General features: G+C 37.3%; 1 protein-coding gene across 1 annotated transcript in view; it reads left to right on the plus strand.

Annotated features, from left to right (window-relative positions):
* The window catches only part of LOC134325485 (BTB/POZ domain-containing protein 7-like), a 41,341-nt gene extending 38,621 nt beyond the window's left edge, over positions 1-2,720 (plus strand). Inside the window, exon 10 of the mRNA XM_063007701.1 lies at positions 2,007-2,720. Within this exon, the coding sequence (XP_062863771.1) occupies positions 2,007-2,720 (714 nt within the window). The remainder of the gene's footprint in view (positions 1-2,006) is intronic.
* Positions 2,721-15,179: the final 12,459 nt, after the last annotated feature.

Here is a 15,179-nt window from a genome sequence, read left to right on the forward strand (position 1 = left end):
GATCACCCACACCTAGGGGTAGTTTAGAATAGTTAATGTACCTTGTGAAAACCAGAGTACTAGAAGAATATCCCTGTGGATCACCACAAATACATGTAGTAATCAAAAATAATAATTTAGTAATCAAATGCTGCCCTAATTACTTATGCTCACTGAAATTTAGGATCTCATTTAGACTGTTCTCAAAATACTACGATCAGTAAATGTTGCTGCTTTTGGAATAGTTCATGTTTTCTCTTGTGTACACTTTGCAGTGTTTCCTGGAAATCTAATAGCTATTTCCTGCCACAGGCTAAATGTCTTTGTGAGTAATGGGCAGTGTTTTGTTTTCCTTTAAGCAGTAGTTACAGAATGTGAAATATAAAGGCTGCCATATTTACTAAAATCCCCTTCAGTCGTATTTCTAGTTGAGACCTTAGTAACTTGCTGGGTAAATTGTTGGTTTTAGTGTGTGTGCCCCCAACACACACTAACTAAGAAAATATATACATGTGTAGAGAGAGGGATTTCTCCATGTCATACAAGTAAATTTAAAAAAAATCTGACGTGGCTTATTTGAATAGGAGTAGAACCACATAGATAGTACGATAATTTTTTTTTTTTTTTTCTTATTTCTATATTTAATCCTGTCTAAATACAGCTACAGTTGTTCTCGTACAGTGGTACCTTGAAACTTGACTATAATTGGTTCTGGGACTGGTGTCGGGTTTTAAAGGCGTTGAGTTTCAAGGTATTTTTTACCATAAGGGTGTATGGGAAACCTGTTAATGTGTTCCATGGTCCTGTGGAACTGCATATATTTTAGGCTAATGTAAAATAATAGGGTTGTTTTTGACACATATACACTGAAAATAAGACAAGTAGAATATAAAAACACTGAAATACAATTGAAAAGTAAAAAATCTATAAAAAAATGCACTTTATCTTCTTTATTGTTTCCTTATGCTTCTTAATCGTGGAGATGCTTGATTTTGGAATACCATATTCCGTTCAGTAAAGGCACATTCACATGAGCAGTGACAAAATAGCTTTTGCACTTTTTTCACCGTTTGTGCACCAACTGTGAATGCGCATTTACTGAACGGATACGGTATTCCAAGATCAAGCATATTGGAATTGTATTTCAGTGTTTTTATATAGACTTATTGTACTAAAACAGTGAGCGAGGGATTTCATTAGTGGAGAGAACTTATGAGCAGTAATTAATTTTCCTGTGTCGTCCTTTTAGTACATTAATCCACATTAAGCTTTATATTTTTTATTTATTAAATTTTTTTTACGATAAGCGTTTTAAACTCGGACAAGGAGTTTCTCACAGTTTCTCAGAACCCCCAGCTATAATACAGATTCGTCTCATATGCGCACTTTAATGACGTATTACCAACCTGGTGAAGGGAGAGCGCCCACCCATATGTGACCACTGTTATACACAAATAACCATTGACCATTTATTAACAAAGTGCACAAAATAAAACATAGAACGTCAAAGACTGATCAATTTTTTGAAAAATACAAGACTGATAATACACATCTAGAACTAAACACAGAAATGACACTAGACAAAGAACATGAATTAATAACCTGTACATAATCTAGGTACCTATCTTGCCATGAGAGTGACCAATGTGTAAACATGGTGTTAAACAACCAATAAACAAACAAACAAACGTATTACCACACTGCTCAAGCAGAGCGCTAAACAAAGTGGCTGTTCACTGTTAGTTTAAAATGAAATTAATAATTTTTTTTTAAGGCTGAACATGTCAAATTTAAGGAGAACAGCTAGTTTAAGGGTACAGATTTGTCCACAATGGACATCGAGTTTCAAACATTTCAGGTTTAGGGGTTGTCGAGTTACAAGGTACCACTGTGTAGGGTTTTTATGTTTGAAATTAGCTCCAGGCCATGATTTTTTTTTATTTCCTGTTTGGCAAGAGTTGGTTGTAATAAGTATAATAAATTCAAGTCATGATTATTCACAGTGCTAACTAATTCTCTCTCTTCAGAGTCTGGAACCTCTTATTAATGATTACATGCCTGACATCGCCCTCGGAGTGTCCTCTATGACTCTGTCAGAGCACAGCAAGGCTCGGAACATCCCTCATCCTTTTCCCAGTATGTCTTCTTTTATTCCTCAATACCCGGCCGGACCGTGCCCCAGTGGTAGGTACTCTTGCACTGAGCTGCCCAGCACAAGACATGTCTCCAAACAGAAAGCTAAACCTCCGCCTAACTATCCTGACCTTTATGACACGTCCAGTCATACAGAGACTTCTACATCTAGCCATTCCTCTCAGGCCATTTACACAGGTCCAGACTTGTTCCCTCAGCACAGAGGGCCGCTAAACAGCTCAACTCTATCACGTCTCCCTAGTGTCCCTGTGTCAGTTCATGGCCCGGCCAGACCAGCTGACTCTCTTCATTTGGATGTATTGGGTCAAAGGTTGGATTTGGCTCATGCATCCTCTGGAGTACCCTCAGTAGAGGAAGTGCTTGTGCCCAGTGGGCGCTTACTAAATGACTCAGACCTGACATGTGGTCTTGGATCATCAGGAGCTGGTTCCGAGGGGCTCAGCTCGGTATCAGGTGATACAGGGGACACAAAGGAGCCATCCAGAGGGGCCGGGAATCACAGAAACAGTAGTGAAGAAACAGAAGTAAACAGGGATCACAGGTCACCCAGTAGGCCAGAGTACCAGTATAAGAAATCTGCACTTTAAATGTGGTGATAATGGTGACAAAGACTGTTAAAATTTAAGTTTGTTAAACAAATTCCGAGATTAAAATCACATCTCTTTTCCTTTATGATTGCAAGAACCTCAAGAGATCCATTTTCAAGTTGTACATTTTTAGCTTGAGCTACTTAAGAATTCATGCATTTTATAAGGTTTCTATTTTGTGTGGGTGGCACATACAGTTTTTTCTGAATTGTTCTGGATTCCCAATTACTTATCACAGAATTGGTGACTGATAAGCTCCCCAGACAAAAATGTTTGTCATTTTCTTCCTAATACTAAGTCAGGCATTCATTTACCCTAAAACTTGCTGATTATGTCTGATTTCATCAGAATTTCATCAGATTTTACTGGATTTTTAAAATGTTTAGATGTTCCATCATATTTGTCTGACCAGTCCCACACAGATTCGGTTCTACCAGCCTGTCATCCTGGAACAGGTTGATGTTCTGTATTCTGTGTGGGCATGAAGCACAAAATGCAAAACACTGTCTATAAGTTGCATGTTGATTTGAAGTTAATAACCCTGCTACAAAAATAACATTTTTATTGTAGATGAAACACCCCTAATGCCAAATGATACCTCCTGCTGACACCAGAACATAATCTGGATGGCTTGTCAACCCTGTACTATTATTATTTTTTTATTATTATGCATTTTCTTCCTTGTTCTCACGATTTTTAGCGCATCCAATTTTTACCCAATTGCGTTATGTTTCCTCTCTACTGGTGCTGACCCCCGCCCCGATTGAGGAGAGCGAACTGACACACGCCCCCTCCGACACGTGAGCAGTAGCCGACTGCATCTTTTCATATGCCGATCAGCCTTGTGCATGGAGAGCCACACCCTGATCGGCATTATTCCTCTACTCTGTGTAGACGCCATCAATCAGCCAGCAGAGGTTGTAATTGCACCAGTTATGAGGTCCCTATCCGACTCCCTACCTGGATGAACAACAGCCAAACGTTGTTCATGTGGCCACCCAGCCCAGCCAGATGGCAGAGCTGAGATTCAATACGATGTTTTAGAAATCCCAGCTCTGGTGTGCTAGCATATTTTACCACTGCGCCACCTGAGCGGCCAAGCCTGTATTATTTTGAAAAAGGAATTTAAGACTATATTATAAGTCAGTGAATGAAGCATTTAGCCCATTGTATCCATGTTATTTCAGGTGTAGGTGTTTGACAAGGGTCTCTTCTCAGCAGCTTTGCTTTAGACTGCACTGATTATGTACTGGACCTTTATTAACTGCCTACAGTAGTTCCTGTTTTATATGGAACAATTTACTAGCCACTAAGTGTAAAATGTGGAGTGAGGGCACTAAGCAACTACTTCTATAAAACGTACTGGGTTTCTGTCAAACTTGCATATCAGCCAGTGTTTATAAACCTGCTGAGCCATTCATAGTGACACACACATATTTAACTGACTTCCTTTGATGGGCATCTTTTAGCGTTTTCTAGTCTATTTAACACAACACTATCTTAAGTTAATACCATTTTATTTTGCACACGCCTCAGAGTTTGGATATCTGACCTTCAATTTTTTTATACTACATTCATCTAGATGTGCAACCCTTTGTCATTACGACACTGCCACTGGTGGATGTGAATACTTCCTTGTGTGGGGAGCTTATATACAAACTAATGAAGGAATCGTCAATAGCATATGCCTTGAATTTTATAGGAATCTAATTCATGCCTATCATATATTCATTCTATCATTTGTCTTGAACATCCTGTGGATCTTTTCCTGTAGGGCTATAGTCAGTACATGTTTAATCAATTAGTTCTGTTCTAAATACTGTAAATAGGCACAGGGCATGGTTTTACCATTTCTTACAGTAGGGTGGTTGGTTAAATACATAGTGCACACATTTTAAAATTGCCATAGTTTATCCAAAAGCAAATAAAATTTCACTTTAAAGTGCTCCTAAAGTCAAAGTCACTATTTTTAAATGCATTTTTTCACATTTGTTTCCAATCAAGTCGTATACAATTACCTGATCTTATTTAGCCTCTGACCTCTACCCCTGACCGAGAACACACTTCATCGAAGACATCAAAGATGTCTGTAGTAGCTCATTGCTTCTTTTAATCTGCACAAGGCAGGTCCCTCCCTCTCCAGAACAAGCCATTGGTTTGTTTTTGAGTTACTGTTTTTTATATACTAAAAAATACTAATAGGCTAAATTAATTACTCTTACACAGAGATTATTTTAAAACATCCAGTTCACAAGAGTTTGGAGTGTAGTGTGACAAACTGATTTGAAACTACTCCAGTGTGATCATTTGATACTACCTATGTTATAAAACCAGTGATACTGATTTGAAAGCCAAAATTTTTTTACAATCATCTACATTAAAATCGAATAACTCATCTGCTGGCTAAATATCGTCATTGTTGTAGATAAGTGATGGTTTATTTTCAGAAGGTCCATAGAAATTGCATGTAAGGAAGGTAAATTTTGAAGCTTTGAATTGTGGACTATGAATGTTAACATGTATGTTATGACCTTGATTTGGTGTTGAGGTTTGTGTATGTATGTGTGTAAGATGGTGAAACACCAGCAAAAATGCATGTTGATATAAAAGATGATGATTTTTTTGATGAATTGAAATGTAAAAATTGCACATTGTTCTTCTAGAATGTTGGCTTTAATTAATGTGGAAGTTTGAAGAATACCTGTGTGTAAAATACATGGGATTGTGGGGGTGTTAAGGGCCTTGCTCAGGAACTTAACAGTAGCAACTTGGCAGGGCTTGAACCGGCAACCTTCTGTTCACGAGTTCTGTACCCTAACCACTGAGCTACCACTGCCCTAATCACATCTCTCTTAACTGTATTAACAATGCCTACCAAAATCCATAAGCAAATGCAAAATCTTATTTACTTATTGTCTTTGCACAATTGTTCCTAGTAACTTATCTGCAACACACGCACTGATGCATTTATTAGTTCACTTAAACAAAGTAGCACTGTTTATTTATATATTTTAGTGAATCCGGGACTAAGTGTTCTAGCAATCACTGAACAGGAGTGATAGGTGTTTAATTTTATGTATGATTAACCCTGGCTTTAGCAGTTTAAATAGTATCATGTTTCCCGTTGCTGACTGTGTGTATGTGAGAAATTGAGTGATGTTTTTATAAAGATTAATGTCACTGGTAGGTACACATTTAAATTATTTAACCATTTTATTGTGTTAAATAAATCAGGACTGTTCAATATTTACACTAGCACCAGCCTTGAGAATGATTAATTCATGTACTGTAAACAACACATTTCCAACTCAGTGGCCTTAGCTGAGGCTTTCGATCTCAGAAACCATAGAGGGACTAAGCCATTTTATTTTTTTCAACAATTACACATTTTGGTTCAACATGTCAGAGATCATAGGCTGTACATTACAAAATCCACTCTGCACTGATCGTTGTCATGCTCGGTCTTTTTTTTTTTTTTTCTTCTTATCTGATTTCACACTTTTTGGCATCTATTTGGCACTGTAGAGTTTTGTAGAAGTAGTGCACAAATGTGCTCATCTACACTGGCAGCTACTGGAACACAATTAACCGCTGTCTTATGTTGTATGATTAAGGTCACATAAAATAGAGAGAATAGATTGTTATTCCATACCTGCTTTAGAAGTAAAGTATTAAGTGCTGTTAAGAATTCATGCCCCCTTTCTCATTGCCTGTGTTGTTCCATATTTGTCACACAAACATTTCAGATTAATAAACAAAAACATTACACAGAAGGGTGCCCAGGTGGCACAACAGGATATACTCACCAGTGCTGAAACTCAGTATTGCCACTGGTCGGCTGGGTGCCATCTAGCGGGCATAATTGGCAGTGCCTGCAGCACACACTAATTGGCTACAGTGTCTGCTAGGGTGGGATGACTGGACTATGTGGGTGGGGTCTTCTAATGCTGTGTAAGGACCCTGATTAGCAGATAGGCATTCTGCACAGGCGTAAAAGAAAGGGGTCCCCAGCAGCAGAAGACAAATTGACTACGCTAAATCGGGAGAAACATGGGAGAAAATGCATAAATACATAGAAAAAGAATATATATATTACACAGAGAATGAGTAAAACACATGTTATTAAACATAATTTAATTTATTTAAGGGACCAGTGACCTTGGTTAAAGCTCAAAATAGAAAAGAGCAGTAGTTTGGATTTTTTTGTTTTTAAATTGTGACTGTTTAAGGGGACAGCTTGGTTTGCACAGTAAAGTTTAGCATTAGTGGGATATACTATAGGACGGGCTGAAATTAAGCCTAGGTTTGTTTAATTAGTCAATTGTTGAACCAGTCTGTTTAAAAGTAAAGATAAAGGCTATTGCTTTTTCACAAAGGAGTATGGCATTCATTGTAATTGTTTTGTTAAAATATGTTTCATTTCCCATAATTTAATCATCTGAACTCAGTGTGGCAAATATGCAGTAAGCAAGGAAATCAGGGGCAATTCATTTTCACAGCGCTGTTAATACACGGTCATGTTGCGTGTGGCAGTAGAGGATGGTAAGACTGATGCTTGGTTTTATTTAATCAGTAACACTTCACTCATGAGCAATGCAGGTTTTACATCAGTATTTGACTGCATATTTATTCCTAAGCGTTGGAGCCATCAATTGGTAAACACATACTTGTCCTGTGGAAAAAGCTTGTTTAACACAGTGTGCTGCTAATTGTACTCTTGTTCTGTTTAGCTGCTTATCAGTAGCCCTATTGGGATTAAATGTTTATTGTAGACCCAGGTTTATCTTGGCTAGTTCAAAAGCCAAACTGCCTACTCTTTTCAATCCGTCTCATGCTACATTCAAATTGTCTCATAAACTGGGAAACCAATTGTCTAACTAGGGAATTGCTGTTAAATGACCAAACAAGTTTCATTTACTTGAACGTTAAATAGCAAAATTTTCTTTACCAATGATGAAAACAGAAATTATAAACACATTTGAAGGAACATAAACCAGTACACTACTTTGTCAGTGTGTGGAAATGTTTAGCATGTTATAGTAACTAAAGAATTAAAGCCTAACATAAGCAAATGGGTATTACCAATACATTTACATTTTCGGCATTTAGCAGACACTTTTATCCAAAGCGACTTACAATTATGACTGAACACAATTTTGAGCAATTGATGGTTAAGGGCCTTGCTCAGGGGCCCAACAGTGGCAACTTGGCGGTGGTGGGACTTGAACCGGCAACCTTTTTGATTACTAGTCCAGTACCTTAACCACTGAGCTATCGCTGCCCTACATTTCTACTGTTGTCCCTGCATAATAAAAGGTTAGCAAACTCCATTGTATCTGTTGTAAACACTTTCAAAATTTTCAGATGTAGTATTAATTGATAGTCCACAGAGATTTTTTTTTTTTCAAATCTGGGGGATATAATCTATCCTCATACTGGTGCGGCACGGTGGCTCAGTGGGTAGCACTGTCGCCTCACAGCAAGAAGGTCCTGGGTTTGATCCCTAGGTGGGGCAGTCCGGGTCCTTTCTGTGTGGAGTTTGCATGTCCTCCCCGTGTCTGTGTGGGTTTTCTCCAACAGTCCAAAGACATGCAAGTGGGGTTAATTGGAAATACTAAATTGTTTATGACTGTTTGATATTAAACTTGTGAACTGATGAACCTTGTGTAATGAGTGACTACTGTTTCTGTCATGAATGTAACCAAAGTGTAAAACATGACGTTAAAATCCTAATAAATAAATGTTCATACTGTGTACACTAGATCAGAAGGGTGATTTTATGAAGCTACAGGCTTAAAGCTGTACTTTATATCTACACATAAGCAGCTGTATCACTGTCAGTTCAACAACAGTTCTTATATTCTGCCAAATACCTAAATAATTCAGTAATATTGTCTAGATCTAAATCAATAATACCCGTTATAAGGTAAAATAATACTAAAATAAAGTAGCTGATTTAAAACAAAACAAGCTGTATTGAAATCATGTGTTGTAGTTAAATACTTTTGATAAAAGAATAAAAGGGGCTAATCCAGTCCAAGCTCATCTTGTGAAAGTTTTATCACCGATGTGTAAAGACTTAATTAGAGCTGCACCCACCATCTAGGAACTACTCTGATCCAAATGGGGCTAATGACACTAGTTACAGAACAAGAGTTTGCATGCATCTAAAACCGTTCCTAATTGTTTAGCATTCATTTAAACAACTTTTGGTTGGTTAATATCCGAGTTATCCGAGTTTGTTATTGCATTTATGTAACATTGCTGAGAATCTGAGGAACTTCTTCGTGTGTGCAGAGACAGACTGACTGTTCTTTACAGACTGTTCTTTCAGATGTAACTTTGGCCTATGCAAGCCTTCATAGCAGCCTATTAAAATTCATCTACCAACTTCTTACTGCCTGCATTTCCTCACATAAATGTTTTCAAAGATAATATTTTTATTAGGTATCTTTAAATTAGGACTTGTGTTGTGGTTTGATACAGTTGTTTTAAATATGTATGATGTACTTTTAATGTATAATTGCATTTCTTGTAATGAATTTTTACTTATATTTTTCTACTGTTACCTCAGAGAGGGTTAATAACAGTGTGCAGCTTAGCAGCATCCTCACAATAAACTTGCTTTAAAAGTAATCTGTTCTGATTTCTGTATTTATTTAGTTTGTTTTAATTAGGGATGCATCAATACCATTTTTTCCCAACCGAGTACAAGTACATGTATTTTTGTACTTGCCGATACCGATACCTATTGGATCAGATATCTGACATGTTAGAACAGGGGTTTTCAACCTGGGGGAGTACTTGTCTGGGGGGGCGCCAGTGCCTGACCGGGGGGCGTGGCATTACGAGATTTTTTTACTTCTAAAACTAAAGCAATTCATTTTTCACTTACGGGAGACATATTTCATTAGTCTAACTGACCACGCTCACACACGTTTAATGTTATTCAGTTCAGTCTGAAAAAAACCTTCAAAATAGAGCTATCATAGGACGTCATAGGACGTGTGTGTGTCTTTAAGAGAGGAGATGCTCTGTTCACAGTATCGATATAAGTGATTCAGGATTCGATTCATTTTAAGCGCAGCGTACGTTTCTTTTCTCAGTCATCTCTCCGTGTTTACTGTTATAATGAATGTTGCGGTTGTAAATAAACACCAACTACTACAGAACATTCTGTGTGACTCACTTACCTTAAAAAGCTCAGGCTTAATTATACTGCTTATTACCACAGAGCGGGAGCCGACTCAGACTCGTTCTGTCTGTGGAGCTAAACGTTTTCTCTCAGTCAGAGCAGATTATCCTGAACTAACCAACTTAGTAATTGATTAACTTTTGTCTATGCTTGACTCTGTGAAGTAATGTTTTCTGCTCTCATCTACATCAAAAAGCAAGAACCGCTTATGATTTACCAAAGTGCGAACGTACGAACTTATAAAAAAGTGCGAAAGTACGAACTTATATAATGTGCTGATGGAATCGGCTCAGATGGGGTCGGACTGTATTATTTTTTTTAAATAATAGTTTCAATCAGCAAAATTGCATCGTATGTATGATGTGCACGTTATTTTAGCTTGTCAGAAGCTTTCTCAATTATTTCTTTGGCATACGCGCGCTCACACTTAGCGATCGAGAGCCGAGTTTTGATCGGCGAGCTGCTCCCGAGCCGGCAAATCTAGCGCCGACCAGCCGCCGAGCCAAAATCAGGGCAAAAATCGTGTAGTGTGAACTAGGCGTAACGTAGCAATAGAAACGGTATCGGATGCTTAGTATCGGAGCCTCGTTTGTGAGTACGAGTACGAGTTAATGAGCACGGTATCGGGCAAATACCCAATACCAGTATCGGTACTCATGCATCTCTAGTTTTAATTAAATATTTTGGTAAGGAATATGGTTAATAATTACATAAGTACAGTAGACCCTTGACGAATTTAATTGGTTCCGAAGGGCTGTTCTTTTGTCAAAATGTTCGTTGGTTAAACCTATTTTTCCCCATAAGAAATAATGTAAATAGAATTAATCCGTGCTAGACCTCCCAAACCACCCCCTTACCTAACCTCTCTAATGTCTTAAATGGTCTTTTTTGTTATAAATACAAGTATATTTTCCCCCTAATCTTAAATTCTAGAATAGACATTACTGTAATAAACAATAATAAACAATACATAGTAGTAATGTACATAAAAAAACACATACACCATAATACATTTCCTTCTTTTTTTTTATCAAATGTATCTACCAGAAACAACAATAACTCTCATATTTCTCTATGATCTTCTTTATTTCAATCGAAATAATACTTTACTGAGCAGAGTTCCTTCTTCTCTCTCACTCACTGTCCCCTCTATCTGATACACAGTGACAGCTACTGGCAGGAGTAATTACACAACAACAAACAGTAATGGATTTTTTCATTTTCTCAACACTACACTTTCTCTGCACCTTCTTTGAGGCCATTTTAATATGTATAATTTTACAAAATATAAAGAAAACTTCGGAAAAACACTGTCTGCTGTCCGAATGTTTGCTCACTGTATATACAGAGGGAGAGAGACGGTCGAGTCAACTTATTCATGACGTCACGTGTTTCGCAAATTTCATTTCGTAATCCGAAATTTGTTCGTACGTTAAATTAAAAAAGATCGTTCGTAACCCAAAATGTTTGTATGGTAAACGGTTCGTAACTCAAGGGTCTACTGTATTGTCATTAATACTTGTAGAGTAGACAAGAATTGAACTGAAGAACTGTGACCAGAGTTGGGGTGTGACAATATTATTATACACTTAATATATAAAATGTAACTTTTTACATACCACATTTCAACAGATGGGTTTCTCTGGTTGTAATGTGGTTTTTTCAAAGCATTAGGCAGCTTACTTATAAGTACAGCATATCAGCAGTTAAGAATGCTATAAACTACAACCCCAAATCAGAAAAAGTTGGAACAGTATGGAAAATGCAAATAAAATAAAAATGCAGTGTTCCTTACTTTGACTTCTATTTGATTGCAGACCGTTTGAACCCAAGATATTTCATGTTTTGTCTGCTCAACTTCGTTTCATTTATTAATAAACATCCATTCCTGCATTTCAGGCCTGCAACACATTCCAAACGGGGGCAATTTAGGGCTAGTAATGAGGTGAAAAAACTAAATAATGATGCGATTCCAAAAGGTGCCTTTATGATGTCATCTTTTCCAGGGACGTCCATGCATTTTTCAACAAGACAATGCAAAACCACATGCTGCACACATTACAAAGGTATGTCTGCGGAAGAAGAGGGTACGGGTACTGGACTGGACTGCCTGCAGTCCTGACCTGTCCCCAATAGAAAATGTGTGGTGAATTTTGAAACAAAAAATGCGTCAACCCCGTACTGTTGCACATCTTAAGACGTGTTTGCAGGAAGAATGGAACAAAATATAAGCTAAACACTAAGTCACTTGGTCTCCTCGGTGAAAAGGAAGGGCAACATTACAAAGTGGTAAATGCTTTACTGTCCCAACTTTTTTTGGAAAGTGTTGCAGGCCTGAAATGCAGGAATGGATGTTGATTAATAAATGAAATGAAGTTGACCAGACAAAACATGAAATATCTCAGGTTCATCCTGTCTGCAATCAAATAAAAGTCAAAGTAAATGTAAGAAACACTTTCATTATTTGCATTTTCCATGCTGTCCCAACTTTCTCTGATTTGGGGTTGTATTTCTAATGTTTGTGCACAACACATGAACTTCTAAACATTTGATGCTTATTTATGGTTTATTTACTGAATTTAACATGTTAATGTTTAAAATGACACCACATTTAATTCACCAAATACATCAAACGTGCTCTAAGATTTGCAAAAAAAAGGACTTATCTTTTTTCCTTTTAGATAATGTAACTTTGAAAATCAAACAAAACACGATACTTAACCAGGGGTGTCACACACAGGGGGTATTTTAGAATCTTAGACTGCGCTGGTGAAGAGCACAGAGGTGGTTTAAATATTAATATATTAATCCATTTAGTCAAGTTAATGTTCTATTTAATTACTCATGGTGGTGAAAAACAGAAATACCTGTAGTTCATATTTATATTTGTTTCACCTAAAGAAGGACAAAATGTTTCAAATTATATTTCATGTAGTCTGGTGTATTACAGTAGTGTTCAAAAAAATAGCAGTGATTTTAAAAAAGTGAATAAAGCACAAAATCATTATAATAACTTTTATTTCCATAAATGCAAATGCACTAAAAATACTACACTTTCAATTCTAAATCAAAACATTAACAACATTTAGCCAGTTTGTGTTCATCCTTTACAGAAAGTTAAGAAAAATGAATATTAGGCTGTTCAAAAAAATAGCAGTGCCAGCATTTTTCTTTAAAAACTCAAAAAATGTATCTATAAACTGAAAATGTTTGAGGTTTCACTTTACTTTAAATTACTGAACTAATATTTAGTGGCATAACAATTGTTTCCGAGATCTGTGTTGCATGAAGTCGATCAACTTCTGGCACCTCTGAACAGGTACTCCAGTCCAGGATGATTACACTACATTCCACAGTTCTTCTGCAATTTTGGGTTTTGCCTAAAAAAAAACCACGTTTCAGATTTCAGCCCACAACTTCTCTATGGGATTGAAGTCAGGGGATTGGGCTGGCCACTCTATTACCTCAATCTTGTTTGTCTGTAACCAAGATGTTTTGGGTCATTGTCATGTTAAAACACCCATTTTAAGGGCATTTCTTCTTCGACATAGGGCAACATGATCTCCTCAAGTATTCTGATATATTTAAACTGATCCATGATCCCTCGTATGCGATAAATATGCGTAACACCATGGTATGAAAAACATCCTCATATCATAGTTTTGTACCACCATGCTTTACTGTCTTCACAGTGAACTTTGGCTCGAATTCAGTGCTCGGGGGTCGTCTGACATACTGTCTACGGCCACTAGACCCAAAAAGAACAATTTTGCTTTCACCAGTCCACAAAATGTTGAGCCATTTCTCTTTGGACCAGTCAATGTGTTCTTTGGGAAATTTGAACCCATTCAGGACGTGTCTTTTTCTTAACAACGGGACTTTGCAAGGAGTTCTTGCTGGTAAATTGGCTTCACTTAATCATCTTTTGTACTTACTGGGAACTTCAGGTGTTCCTTGATCTTTCTGGAGGTGATCACTGGCTGAACCTTTGCCATTCTGGCTATTCTTTGATCCATTCAAACAGTAGTTCCACGCTTCCTTCTGCATCTTTCAGGTTTTGGTTGTCACTTTAAGGCATTTGAGATCATTTTAGCTGAGCAGCCTATCATTTGCTGCACTTCTCTGTATGTTTTTTCCCTCTAAAATCAACTTTTTAATCAAAGTACTCTGTTCATCAGAACAATGCCTGGAACAACCCATTTTACCCAGTATTTCAGAAGGAAATGCACTATGACCAACCTGTGCAACATTTGCCACCCTCCTACCTTAAATAAGGGCCAAAACTGCCACCCGTTCTTCTGCAGAATGAATGACTTCACCAATTGAACTCCTCACTGCTATTATTTTGAACAACCCCCTTTCAATCAATGCTTCGATTACTCAGAATGAGCGGGATGCATGTCCTAATTGTTGGGTTTGTTTTGTTTTCATTACTCTACTACACTTTCAAGTAAATTTTTTGCTATGTAGAAATAGCATTTCTACTAAAAACTTTGATTTATCAAGTTAATGGTGTTGGACTGCTATTTTTTGAACACCACTGTATGTGCATTTTATCTGCATTTTTTTCATTATACATTTTTTCTATTTATTTTATTTACTCTGCTTAAAGCCAAATGATGGCCGAAGCCATGCAAGTCCTGCAGCCAGTGTTTCCTGGTGAACCTGCCACAACTTCAGTAAGGAATTAGTGAACTTCTGCCAACAAAAAAAGGTATTTCATGCCATTTTCCAATAGTGATCCCCACTTTACAAAACAAAATGACATTGCAGCACAGATTCTGGCAATTTATTTAATTAACCAGGTAAAATTTGATAAAGTTTAACAGGTTTATTTAAACATTCATATTGGCTGCGTCCGAAATCACATACTTCAGTGGACCTGGAGCAATGGACCTGAACCCCATTGAGAATCTTTGGGATGTGCTGGAGAAGACTTTGTGCAGTGGTCCAAATCTCCCATCATCAATACAAGATCTTGGGGAAAAATTAATGCAGCTCTGGACAGAAATAAATGTTGTGACATTGCAGGAGCTTGTGGAAACGATACCACAGCGAATGCGTGCCATAATCAAAGCTAAAGGCGGTCCAACGAAATATTAGAGTGTGTGACCTTTTTTTGGCCAGGCAGTGTAGTAATTGTTCATATGTAGCCAGCTACATCATAAATGCTGGTGCAAAGGTTGCTTCTGTTACATTAGTCAGCTAGCTTGTCAGCCACATAGATCTACTAACAAACACGGCTTGAAGTGCATACAGAAGTG

Source organism: Trichomycterus rosablanca, chromosome 13 (assembly GCF_030014385.1).
Source record: "Trichomycterus rosablanca isolate fTriRos1 chromosome 13, fTriRos1.hap1, whole genome shotgun sequence".
Classification (NCBI taxonomy): Eukaryota; Metazoa; Chordata; class Actinopteri; order Siluriformes; family Trichomycteridae; genus Trichomycterus; species Trichomycterus rosablanca.